The 13,422-nt window shown below is 42.8% G+C and overlaps 1 protein-coding gene across 2 annotated transcripts in view; it reads left to right on the top strand.

The window, feature by feature from the left end:
- ZNF521 (zinc finger protein 521) overlaps positions 1 to 8,720 on the top strand; it is a 292,135-nt gene extending 283,415 nt beyond the window's left edge. Inside the window, exon 8 of one of the 2 annotated variants that reach the window (XM_036245589.1) lies at positions 7,912 to 8,720. In XM_036245589.1, the coding sequence (XP_036101482.1) occupies positions 7,912 to 7,941 (30 nt within the window). In that variant the 3' untranslated portion in view covers positions 7,942 to 8,720. The remainder of the gene's footprint in view (positions 1 to 7,911) is intronic. The other variant, XM_036245587.1, reaches the window with a different exon arrangement.
- The last annotated feature ends 4,702 nt before the right edge of the window (positions 8,721 to 13,422 follow it).

Here is a 13,422-nt window from a genome sequence, read left to right as displayed (position 1 = left end):
GTGAATTGCTGAGTGAGTGGACATTTTTGGAAAGACTCAGTTCTCACACAAGCAATGCCATTCATGCTAAATCTCCAAGAATCCTTCCCACGGCTTGTTAACAACTGCCCGCTCTCACCCATTGTCTGGATTTTAAACTGCCATACAATATAGATCTATGCAGTGTATATGCACCCCTTTTGCTATCTATGTTTTTTAATTGATGGGGATAGATTCCCCTAGACTAAAGACTAAGTAGCATACTGAAGCATGACACCACAAGCTCAGTGTGTTTTCAGAACTCTGTGAAGCCATGCTCCTTAATCAGGGGTATATTTTTCCCACCAGGGGACATGTGGAAATACCTGGAGACATTTCTGGTTGTCACAACTGGGAAGGTCCCACTAGCATGTTGTTGGTCGAGGCCAGGGATGGTAGTGAACAACCTACAGTGTACAGGACAGCCCCCCAGAACAAAGAATTGTCTAGCCCAGCAGTTCTCAACCTTCCTAATGCTGCGACCCTTTAATACAGTTCCTCATGTTGCATGTGGGCGTATCTGCATGTGGACGGACCCGCCTGGAGGCAGATAGAGGAGCCGTGTCTCGGTTCCTAAGACCATCGGAAATATGTGTTTTCCCATGGTCGTAGGCGACCCCTGTGAAAGGATTGTTTGCTCCCCAAAGGGGTCACGACCCACAGCTTGAGAACCGCTGGTCTAGCCCAACCTGTCAGTAGTGTTGACATTGGGAAACCTCATCGTAAGACAAGCCTACTGGCCTAGAATATATCGTGAAACAATCGAATGGCACGCTTTTTGTGACATGACTAAGAAATAGCTTACTGGATTGTCTTTGGGGTTACTTTGGAGATCTCTCTTTCTCTCTCTCTTTCCACATAAGCTTCTGAGCATAACTCATGAACATGCTGGCATCCATATGCTGCCTGGTTATCTGACACCACCCTTTTCTAGGATTATTTAGCATGAATGTCCAGAGAACAACAGTATCCTTCAGTGAGGTTTATTAGAAGGTGAAATCATTTCCTGTAGAAGGTGTGATGGAAGCTTCATTGCCAGAACCATTTAAAACTTGCCTGAACTTTATCAAACAATCCTGTTCCAGCAAGGGGAAAAACCAAACAACCTAATAGTCCTTTTCTGTCTTTAATACCTTGTGTTTTTCTCATCCATTCTGACTATGCCATTTCACCTTTTGCTTTACTGTAGCTTAGTGTCATCCAGAAAGGCTTTGAGATGTCAGGCCAAGCCTGTGTGAACAGTTAAATGTCAAAAGAAAATGCATCAGTGTCTCTGTAAGTTCATGGTGATGACATTACCATAAGAAAAAATAAAAAAGGGAAATTCTGTCAGTGCAAACACGATCATAAATGCAACATTCATGGCATTAAAGAGGGGGTAGAAGTGTATCATGACAGACAGTTTCAGAAATGCCATTGCTGTGTCAAAATAAAAGAGGAGAAGCGCATTTTAGTAAATCCAACCAGAGCAAAACTTATGAGTCAACATCCCTGGCTGTGGAAATCCATTATATGAATATATTTCTTAGATTCTCATAGAACTTTGGGAAATATTATATATTGTCTTTTAGAGAATAGTCAGTAAAATGTAACATGTCTTATACAAATGCACATATCCACATACATATTTCTGATGTTTACCAGGTAAGGTCCATGAAAACACAGTTATTCAAAATGTCTCCACCCAGGAATTGTATAGTTTAAGGACTGGAAACCTTGGGGTGGCACAGTGGGGTTCGATTGGTACTTTTGGATAATTTGGGTCTTTAATTTTTAGAATAATCCTGATGGTACTTCCAGAGCTATAGCTATTCGCTTTTAATTTAAAACTAAGAGTACTTTTGTAATTGTGGAGACTTTGAAAATGTTAATTTATTACTTTCACATCTCGTTAACTTTATGGAGATGTTAAAATTGGTTTGTGACAATTTTTTCTGTAACGTATGTGGGAATAGCCCAGGATCCTCTCATCATTAGCTCTGCACACTTTTAAAACTATTTTACTAGCCAAAGAAGTTGGGAATAAAAAAGAGAGTGGGTGGAAATGTAAAAATCTTGATTAGAAAGTATAATTTAATAGAACGTGTATTGAACCAAATGTATTGATTAATGTGGAAGATATAGTACTTATATTGATTCAAACCAGAGATTTAGTACCAAAAGCTCTAAGCCAAAATGCTGTTGCAGATTGCTACAAAAGTCAGTTTAATGCTGTCCTTGAGAATGCCTTCACAAAGAAATTCTTCTAATGTTTGAGGACTGGGTAGAATGCAGTATATGTCAGTTTGATCCCGGAGGGTTTTATTTTGTACTCTAATAGCTGTTACGAGCCTACATTATATCCAAGGAGTAATTTTCCTTAGGGGTGCCCGGCTCGCTTTGTGTCAATATTCTAGCATTTTAAGTCACGTACAGTATATGCTTCTGGGAACAGGGAAGGAGCCAGCCAGACTCATAATGGTCTGCATTCATTAATAAAGGCAGAAGCTCTGTCCCTCCATTGCCCACTACAGGGATGTCTCTTTGGCCTTCAGGGACCCGTACAGACACATTTAAAGAAAGCTTTATTTTGAGTGGGCAGGAGATGAAATGTAGAACTTACAGGCAGGCATTTTCTAAGTCAGCTATGTGCCCAAGCGCAGGGTGACCTTAATGGGTCAAAGAAGAATGCAGGTCAAAAGACTTATTATCCAGCCTGTTGGAAACCAATTGCTTTTGTTGGGGGAAAAAATAAAATAAAATAAAAATAAAGAACTGTGGACGGTAGGGTAGAATTCCGTCTGCAGCCTCTAACCGCACGACTGTATGTGTGCTGGAATATGCTCCGAGGAAAGTAAGAGCATGCAGATTATCCATAGTGTTTACAGATAAAGGTCCAACCCTAGTGATAAAAGGAAGGGTAATATAATTAGTTAATCAGTGATGATTGATTACGAATGTTTGCGTTCTTCGACTAAAGGAAAACAACATGCTGCCGTGGCGCTGTCACCATCTGTTGAAAGCAGCAGCCACATTTAATCTTATATTTCTTTATTTCTTCCCGCCTTGCATTGTTGCAGAGCCACAGTTGCCTGCTATTTCATCTGGTTGGAAAACATCTCATTTAAATTGAATGCAACTGCCATTTAAATTCGAGATGCTAATGGCGCGGTGAATTAGTGGAAAGCTGGTTATTTTTTATTTATTTTTATTTTTTTTTTCCCATTCCTTTTTTAAATAGCCTGCTGGCTCTTTTTCTTCATTTTAAAAGCTTGTCAGAATTTGTTTGAGACAAAGGGCTATAAATAGACAAGTCCTGGTAAAAATGATTAACATCTTTGAATCAATAGATTTCATAAAACTTCCATTCAAACGCAGTTTTTATTTTTATGACCACTGCTACTTAACATTTTGCCTATGCCAAGAGAGGGTTACAAAGACAGACCAGACGAGACGTGGCCTCTGCCAAAAGATTGGACGCTCTGTGGCATGACTTTGGGAGGTGGGGACTTAATTTTTCCATCCTGGGAAGGTAGAGTCCCCCTTTCCCCTCCCCCACACCCACCCCATCCCCTCCACCCCACCCTGGGCTTGCCTCCAAAGCTTAACTTCATCATTGTTCTCGGGGCAAATATTCAAATTCGCATCAAGATCGAAGGAAAATGGGATAGCTTGGCCAAGGTGAACAGTTTCAGGGGATCACGGGTTTTTATTTTTATTGAAAAATATTTTGCTTGGATTGCGTTTTAAATAGGATTAAGCCATTTGACTGGTAAATGTGGTCAGCTCTCAGAAAGGACCAGGCTGAATTAATCATCTGTTAGAGTGCCAAGCCCAAAATGAGAATTCCAGTCTTGTAAAATGAAAGGCATCTCATATTTTAAAAGAAATACATAGTGCTGGAAGGGAATTTTTAAGGTCCTCATCTGTTTTTTAGCTTTCTAAGTTTAATTTCGCATTTAAAGAGAGAGAGAGAGAAAAAAAAGAAAGAAAATGAACACACTCCTTCCAAATGGAGCCCTTTACAGTAAAGAAAGTGGAGTGGTTTTTTTTTTTTGAAACCTAGTTATTAAGGAGGTATCACACCTAGATAGATTTTCTTTAAGCTTTAAGGTGTGTTGTGGATTTTATTTTATTTTTTTTTACACAAACCCCTCTCGTGTAAAACAACTGTTCATAGCTGGGATTAATGGTTTGCAATTTTCAGTTACTTAGACATGGGGTCTCCAAGAGATGGCTTTTTGCAGAGTAGAATATGGCTCTCTGTGGGATTACAGAAGTTTCCTTCTCTTCCTACTTCCTTTTCTGTCATCACCCCCCGCCCCACCGAGGTTGCACTGATGTTCTCCTCGATTATGTAAAACACTTTCCCTTCATTGGAACAGATATTTTTTCTCATAACCTGTCATTGCATTAAAGTACTTTGGGGACTGTGAATTGCTGTGTAAAATTGGTGAGATTACCCACTGCTTTGTTCTAGTGAAGTGATTTCCTCTGGACCTAAAGAGCAGGAGACTTACCCAGGGAAGGCTGCTCGCTGATGGTCTGGCAGTGTTGGGTCCTCTGCGCGTCCACTGGCACCGCGTGACTGGGGACCTGCTCTGTGGTGTGGCAGCAGCCAGAGCGGCTCCAACCGAGCACCCCGCCTACCCTCTTTGTGCTTCGGGCTGTCCTGGTCTGTTCATCTTTCCCACTTGCTTCTTGTCTCCCCTTCTAAAGAAATGATGTCTGTGATTTTTAAAACACAAAATATAGAGAGGGCTCCTATACAGTGCCTTCTCAGTTCTCTTATGAAAAGATCTTCAGCCCTGGCCGGTTTGGCTCAGCAGTTAGAGCGTCGGCCTGCGGTCCGGAGAGACCCGGGTTTGATTCCCGCTAAGGGCATGTACCTCGCTTGCGGTTTGTCCCCGGCCCTGGTTGGTCGTGCGGGTGGCAGCCACTCGATGTGTCCCTTTCACGTCGATGTTTCTCTCTCTCTCTCTCTCTCTCTCTCCCCCTCCCTCCCACTCTATCTGAACAAAAAATAGAAAAATGTCCTTGGATGAGGATAAAAAATAAAAAAATAAAAGATCTTCAGTGAAGTCCAGAGACTGACACTCTTATCTGTTCTTTCCAACCCGGAAAAGCCAACCCAGGAACGTATGTGGCTCAAACATCCATTCCTTCCTTCGTTCAGAAGATGAAATTAGGCCATTTGTGTTTTCAGTGACTCAGTGTAGAGCATGGGGGAGGGGAACGCCACATCCCAGGGATCCTCCGAGGGGTGAGAGCAAGCCCTTGAGGACTGGGCTTCTTTTTCTCTCAACACTTATATGCTCATTTCCCAAGACTGTCTAGAGATGCTCCTCCCCACCTTGTGAGCCCCTGCCAATAGCGAACACCAAGGATGGGGGCCTTTCTTTTCTAAAAAAGGAAGAAAAAATGACGGTTTGTAAGTGATCTCAAGGGTGTGCAGGCGTCTCCACACTGAGGAAATTTGCCTGTACTATTTTCCACGCCAGGTTTCCCATTTAGACGTTATTTACATTGGGCTTCTCTGTCTCTGTACAAACTCCAGTTATACAAGCCGTACTCTTGTCCTTCTCTCCAGTGATTTATATTCTTTTCTCTTAACATGCAAAGCATAACTCCTTTAGTGTAGCAACTTCCGCCTGCGATAAGTGATTCATATGTATTTGTTCAATTTTTTGCAGCTCTGAAGAGACTTATATGGCTTTAGTTTAGGATGAAAGTATATGAGACACAGCTATTGCCAACTATTATGGCCAATTTGTGTTAGGTTCTTGTCCTGCAGTATCTTGATATAGGCACGTACCAAAACACTAGAGAGATTGCAATATATCTTCTTTTGTTAACCTCTAGAATCCTATCGAATGTGGAATGTCTATTGTAAACACTTTACTAAACATTTAAGAAGCATGTTATTAAGCTGATTTCTTTTATTTTGGTTATAGTATAAAACAAAAACTTTCTATCTGGTGTCAGTGTCCTATCATTTAGGCAACTTGTATTTATTTTTTAAATTCTTCTTTTTAAAAAAAAGTGCTCTAAGGTCAGACTTGACCCTTCGAGATAGCAAAGGCATGAGAGAACGTACACAGTGTATTTTGAGTAGTTGAACTTTTGCATTGCTTGCAGCCTGTCTCCTCATAATTGTGTTATTTTTTAAGGAAACGGGAAAGCTTTTCAGTTCCATCTGTATTTTGCTTACATTTTTGTCTACCTATTGGTTAAAAATGGTTTTCAGAAGTATTTCAAATGAATACAAAGAAACAGAGAGTTAACCATAAAAATGTTCTTCTCCTGTGTGCACTCTGAGGCTGAGACTACTAAGAAGAAAACCAAAGCCAGCTTATCTTTCTCTGCACTAATCAAAAGGGCTATGTTCTAAACAGGAGAGGGTGAAATGATGTTTCTCCTCATTATTGTTTGTGTTCAGTTTTCAAACCTGGGTTAAGTTTTAAACAGGGACTGGAGAAACTGAGTCCTGGTCACAGGTCTCCGTCTCCTTCCCTGGTGCCCTCAGCCACGACTGGGCAGTGTCGGTAGCTGAGCCTCTGGGCATCAGCACGTATTCAGTGAGCAGGCATTTTGCCAGTTGTTCTGGGGAATGAAAGAGAACCAAGTTCTCTCAGACAAAGCCCTGCGCTTCAAAGGCTTCGTGTCTCCTCTTCACCTGTGGACGAAGACTCTTCATAGCCTCGCCCCAAACTACCCCGTCTTCCTTTCTCATCAGTACTCTTGGTTCAGGACACTCTAGAAGACTCCAGCCAATCTGCAGGATGGCAGGTCCACGAACGCACCTTGCAGAGTTTTGCTTCCTTGCCTTTACCCCTGTGGTCTCTTGGCCTAGAGCCCCTCCCGGCATCCCCAACGCCGCCTCGTGCCTCCAGCCTCAACTGCAGTGTCACATGTTACCTGGGGCAGGCAGGATTAGGTGTAGTCGTGACATTTCTGTGTTTATGTTTACTATAATTCTTCCACATTGCTCTACCCGAGTGTGCCCACACGGTTTTCTTCTTAGACTGTGAGCGCTTTGAAGGCATGAAGGCCGGGAGCATCCTTCCCTCAGGAGTCCTGCCTCACTAGCCAGTCACTCAGTTGTCTAGAGCCTTCACTGGCACTGCCTGCTGGGACCCGCCCCGGGTGGGGGGTGAGTGTTCAACAGGTGCTTGTGAAGGGATGAATGAATGAACGAACACCTGCATCGCTGACAGAGGCAGGGAGCACGGCCTGCAGATACCAGAAGACAAGGCCTTCCGAGCGCTCTCACAATTTGGCAAGAAGGTGTTCACTCAGAAAGGGGGCATGCTGTGTGGACAGAGAGGAGGCTACCAAATACAAGAGAGGCTGCACCAGCTGGAGATGGGGAGGGCTGCGGCTGCCGGGACCTGCTCCTGAGCCGTGAGCACAGCCCTGAGCCTGCCTGCTGGAGAGGAGCTGAAGGTGCTTCCTGCCCTCTGCCAGGCGTTGGCTGGGCAGCTTGGGCCTTTAAAGCTCATATTCAGGGACCGATAGAGTCTCTGCTCTATCAAGATGTTTACCATCCAAGAGTGATTTGAACAAAAGCATTTGGTATCAATGGAAATTATGCACAGATAAGGAAAACTGTTAAAAATACAGTAGCGCTACCCTGGTCATTGAAAAATGGGCTGTGTTTTGATGAGGAGAGATGGTGGAAGGCAGGAGGGTATTTGGGAAGGCATGGCAGAGACAGAGAAAGGGCAGTCATCTCATGTCAGTGGGCCCCTGGCCCTGCCTCCCTTCCGGGTGCTCACGGGGCCGGGGTGGAGTCAAGGCGGGGTGAGGAAACACCTTGTTCGTGGCGTCATAAATCAGTCGGCATCTACAGATACTTGGTCGGATGGAAATGCAATCACTTAAGTTTTTCCCCCTCTTTCTTTTTCATTGCAGAATCACACGATGACCCAACACAGCAGTTAGTGCAAGTGTGGTCTGTCGAGGAGAATTACTTCTGTGGCACAAAAAGGGAACATGTTTTACTCTTTGCACGAAACCTTCATTGTTAATGTATATTATTCAGAAACATTGTATTGTACCATAAAACTTGTATTATCAAAACTGTTGGATGTTCATGTGTTTGAACTTTTGAGCACCGGATAGACCCTTTGTATATAAAGTGTTGCACATGTATTATGTCGTCTGAAACTAAAATGGTCTTATAAAGACTAGTGGACTTGGGCCCTATTCAGGCAAGATTAAAAAAAAAAATGTGAGCAAAATGGCTTAAGAGAAAGTATTTTCAAGGAAGACATTAAGACAACTGTGTTACACATGAGACTATATTTGGACTTCCTTTTATTTACACTTAAGCCTAGAATTTCTCTTTTGGTAAATCAACGGTTAAATCCAAGACTATTTTTTATTGCTGAAGATTCTTGCAAACCATGAAGAGATGTTCTCACAGAGCAGAACCCCCCAGCTGGATAAGGCCCGTATATATATTTGTAAGCCTTGCAATGTGACAGGTAGCATCACTATATATGCAATAGTTGTTATGTAGACTGTCAAAGAATTTTTTTTCCTGGATACATTTGAAGCTTTGAGTGTTCAAGGTTTTCCTTAATGATTTCACACAGCCAAATTCTTGAATCAGTTGAACTAACCTGTATGTTACTGTTATTAATGTTTACTCTGCGGTCTGAACCTGGAGATTACTGGAATTGTTTTCCAAGAGGAAATAAATTCAGTTTACCATTAGGTATGAGTGTATTTGTGTGTTTTCTTTTTCTAGTTACTCCATCATTTAAAAAAAAAAAAAACAACCCTAATTGTCTGCACCCTTGGGAATGGAATCTGCTCTTGAGCATGTCACAGGCCTAACCTCAATCATATTTAACCTTTTCACACTGGGCCAAATGCAGCCGGGAGGATATTCATCACCCTGCAGAGGGAAGGAGTCAGACCCAATGTGCGTCTGCTCTCTCGGATACTACCAGGTCACATTGTACTGGAGGATTCTGACATCACAGATGGATGTGATGGCTGTTTTCTGCATAATTTGCAGCCCAATTCGTGTCATGCTGTGCAAATCTGAACTCAAAGTAGATGGCTGCAATTTGAGAGGCAGTTTGGCTTATGTGTACTTAAGAAGCAGCTTTGTTCATTCAGAAGACAAAGCGCAGAGCAGGGAGCCAGTGGCTGCTAGTTGCAGCTCTGATGCTGATTCCCACCGCTGTCCTCCCCAGATCACTCCACCTCCTCCTGGCCTTGGCTCCCCGGCCAGCGGAGGTAATACTCCTTGGGCATCAGCCTTCACACAGGCGTGGGTGTCTCTGGAAAATTGCTGGCACCACCACCTGCCAAAGAGTAGGAGCTCTAATTTCAAAGAGTCTTTTTTTTTTTTTTTTTTGAAAGATGAAAATAGAAATATATAAATTGAGTCCTGATATACATCTTTAGTCAAAGTTGGTAAGTATACACCTGATATTATTGTGCAACTTTCAACCATACCATGCTTAAAACAGTTCACTCACTCTGACTCCTTTGACCTCTGAAACTCTGCGGACCTCCAGCAAATCCTTCACCGTGAACAGGTAAGAATCCTCACAGCACTCCCTGGATGGGGAAACGAAAGCATGGACCAGTTCCCTTCCTTGTGACCACCTATCACCAGGGACCATGAATGAGATCCAGATTACCAGCACCACAAGTCACAATCCTCATCCCGTGGTTCTCAAAACGTGGCCAGCATTAGGATCACCTGGAGGACTTGTTCCGTCGCCGGGCCCAGCACCCAGAATGGCTGGTTCAGTTGGCCTGGGCTGGGACTCAAATTTGTGTTTTTCTAAGAAGTTTCCACATGACACTGATGCTCCTTGTGTGGGGACCACACCGAGAACAACTGTCCACTCCATTTCAAAGTTAGCTGAGTGCATTAAATATGAATAATCATGCAGAATACTGCCAAATTATACTAATTTTTGTTACCAATATAAAAAAGGGTCAAATTTAAAAATTATTCAGAAACAAGTCCCTTATAGTGATTAAAGTACATGCATTCACTAGAATATTGTGTCTGTGTATTTCGTTTTCGAATGCTAGGAAATCTACATCTATACATTTCACAATGGATTGCCAGCATGCTATTTAATTAAAAAGCCTTTTCACCGGCAACATAAATAATGAAATATGCTGAGAATATGCAAGTACATTCATAATTAAAATGCTCAGCTATATTTTTAAAAAATTAAGATCTCTGGTCTATTCAAGGATTTTGCATTTAAAATGAAATAACCACACTTAATAATGATTTTTTAAAGAGCTTTAAAACTTCTGATTATTAATGAGTAGGTTATATTTCAGTAAAAGTAAGCTACTCTTTATTTCATGGAAAACAGGTGATGGTGCTCTCCAGGGATGGATCTCAAGTTGCCTGGAACGGCATCACCTCTCAGAACTTCCCAGACTCCTGGTCAACACTGGGAGCTGGAATTCTCAAGAACCAAGAGAGGCTTGTGCTTATCATTCTCCTAGAAGCCTGCACACGGCTGCCCATTGGCTCTTTCAACACACAGTTCATCCTCATCTCAGACAAAGCTGGAGGCCGAAGGTGTTGACCCTGATGTGTGCCATATGCCAAGCTGGTCCAATCCTTTCTTATAATCAACCGTTCTTTGGGTCATAAATACTGAACAGTCTATGGAACAGCCATTCCCTCCTTTGGCTTGTAACCTTGTTTATATCCACTTTCTGCTTCATTCCCCTAAGAATATAAGGCAACTTAAAAATTAACAAAATGTCAGTAGGAAAATCAGCATCAGGCAAAGGGGAGAAAATATACTAAAGTAGTTTTCTTTTGTGCTTTAACTTTGGCTTTAAATGCATTGTTTCGCATTGACTTTGAGCCCAATAGTAAAGGGGAAAAAAGAGGAGGAATATACCACTTCCTTAAGAGATCATTTTTTTTTTCTCTAGCATTTAATTCTAAAAAATGTTCTCAACGGCCTTCTATATGGGCAGGTGGCCGACATAATGGCCACTATTCTTTACCATAATTTTATAATCTAATATTGTGTTTCTCGTCTCATGCTAACACATCTATGAGTAGAGATGCTGCTAAACATCCTACCTCACACAGAACGGGTCCCCAGAACAAAGAGTCATCATGCCCAAATGCCAGTAGTTCCAAGGTTGAGAAAATGTTCTAATATGAAGATTTATATGATTTTTTCAAGGACATTTTTATGTTGGAATCACCTGGAGAACATTAAAAACGTATTACCTGAATCCCACCTTGAGAGGTTCTGACTTAATTGGTCTAGAGAGTACCAGCTGGCCATCAAAAGTGCCCCAGGTGAGTGTAGACTTGAGAACCACTGGGACAGTGACATTCTCCAATGAGTGTATTGGACTCAAGACTAGAAATTTGAAAATAATATCCAAGGAGTAGGAACGTAGTAGTAGGGGCCTCAGATTCTCTTCCCTTCATATTACTTTTTAACAACTGGGTGTTTAATGATTATTTTAACTCTAACGTAACATAAGAACCAATAGCAAGTTTGACTGAAGAGGGGAAAGGGTAACATGAGTCAGAACCCCACCACCCTGACACCTGGTCCAGGATTACAAACTCAGTGAGGGAGAAATCTGGCCCAGTGGGGACTCTGGCAACTTGGAGAACAAAGGCCCCATCACCTGCCTGGACTGTGGCCTGGAGGGACAGCAGCCTGCCCAGGAAGAGTGCTCAGTGTCTCGCGAGAAGCCAGCAATCCGGGTGGTTGTGTGCCATGTGTCAAATCTCAATGTTGGCAACCTGCTCCGTTTTTTATTCAAACCCTGCTGCCCCCCACTGTGTGGGCCATATGAGGCAGACTTTCAGGCCAGGAGCGACTCTTCCATTGCCGGCTTTGACCTCTGGCATCAACTATTATTTTTTTTATAACTCTTCGCTTTCCAGACTATTTTAAATGTTTGTTTAAAAATGATCATATGATTTTTGTATGTAAAAGTTTGAGTTGTTCTTTGTTTTCAATTAGCATCACAGGCCAATTTGAAGGAGCTCTGTGACCCTCATATTTCTGTTGCTTCAAGTTGAGCAGTGATCCACCACATGGATGTATTGTCTATAAGCCCGCCCCTGTTCTGGACACTTTGGTTTCAGACAGATTGCTTTTTAATGATGAAGGATAATAACAGAAAGTCAGTATTCTTTGTTGCAAATCAGACATGCTAGTTCTATGTTGCTAATGGAGGCCAGATTAATAGGCTTTGGAAATTATGCAAATGGATGATAGGGTAGACATTCTACATTGAAAGTTGGTAAGCATAAGGAGTATGGAAGGTTGAGGCACCAGAGACAGCCTCTAGGGGTCCCCCGTAGGCTGGGTTAGGCTCCTTGGAACAGTGCTGGGGCTTATGCTGAACTTGGGCACGGACTCAGTTTCAAGTTCCACTCTGTAGAGCATGGCAGCCCTGCTGGGCTACAGCACTGCAGAACCCTTGAGAAAGGAAGTTTGAAAATTCAGATCCCATCAGAGAACACCTGCAAACGCTTCTCCACTTAGCTTCCACAGGCCAGAGCCTCTTACCAACTCCCTTGTGTGGAGGGAGCTCTACCAACGGGACTGAAAACTCCTGGAGTTCAAGGAAGAGGAATGATTTAGGGTAAAATGACCCACATGGGTTTCTGGCAGAATCCCAAAGCTCAGGTCTGGTTGGCACTACACTCCTGGGTGAGTGCCTCTGGAGGCTGAAGCTGAGGAGTAGCCACGACCATCTCCGCCAGATTTCTCTGTAATGAAGTCAGCTGTCAACTCCTTGGGGGCAAAAGCACAGAGCCCCTTTATTTCCAAGCAGGTGTCGCAGCATATTAAAGGTTGAATTCCATCTTGTGCTCACATCCTGAATGAGCCAGTTTGCAAGCAAGCTCAGTTCTTTCTGCAAAGAGGGAAACTTGGCAATGGTGGAGGCTGAGTACTTAAATGGCAATCAACTTCTGGCTCATATCAATTAATTCCTTCATGGACTTCTGCCTAAGTATAGCATCTTGAATTCCCAGCTGCGGAGGCTATGAAAAACAGCCCAAACAACACATGCCACCATCTAGCGGAGGGCACATCAGCAAAATGATGGGGGATGCTATGTTGGGGCAACAGTGGATGCCTATTTGTGGCCTTCTTTGTCTACCTATGAAATACAGGGCAGGACATATACCCCTTTCTTTGGGTAGAAAATTCTTTGAGAAAATTTCTGTGTCTAACTGAAATCATTGAGAGGAATCACCTCCTTGGCTTTAAAATATCCCAATCCAAGATGACCAGGAGATGTGGTAGCAGAATGGAGACTAGCAAATCAGAGAAGGGCTTGGTCATCATTCAAATACCAGGGCAAGCAATTCAAAATATCGTCCTCATCCCAAGGAATCTAGCAGATTCCTTTCTACCTCCCTGTCATGTTAAGGAG

This window comes from Molossus molossus, unplaced genomic scaffold, assembly GCF_014108415.1.
Source record: "Molossus molossus isolate mMolMol1 unplaced genomic scaffold, mMolMol1.p scaffold_m16_p_6, whole genome shotgun sequence".
Lineage (NCBI taxonomy): Eukaryota > Metazoa > Chordata > Mammalia > Chiroptera > Molossidae > Molossus > Molossus molossus.
The sequence above is the reverse complement of the archived record's forward strand: the minus strand, read 5'-3'. Positions and strand labels throughout refer to the sequence as shown.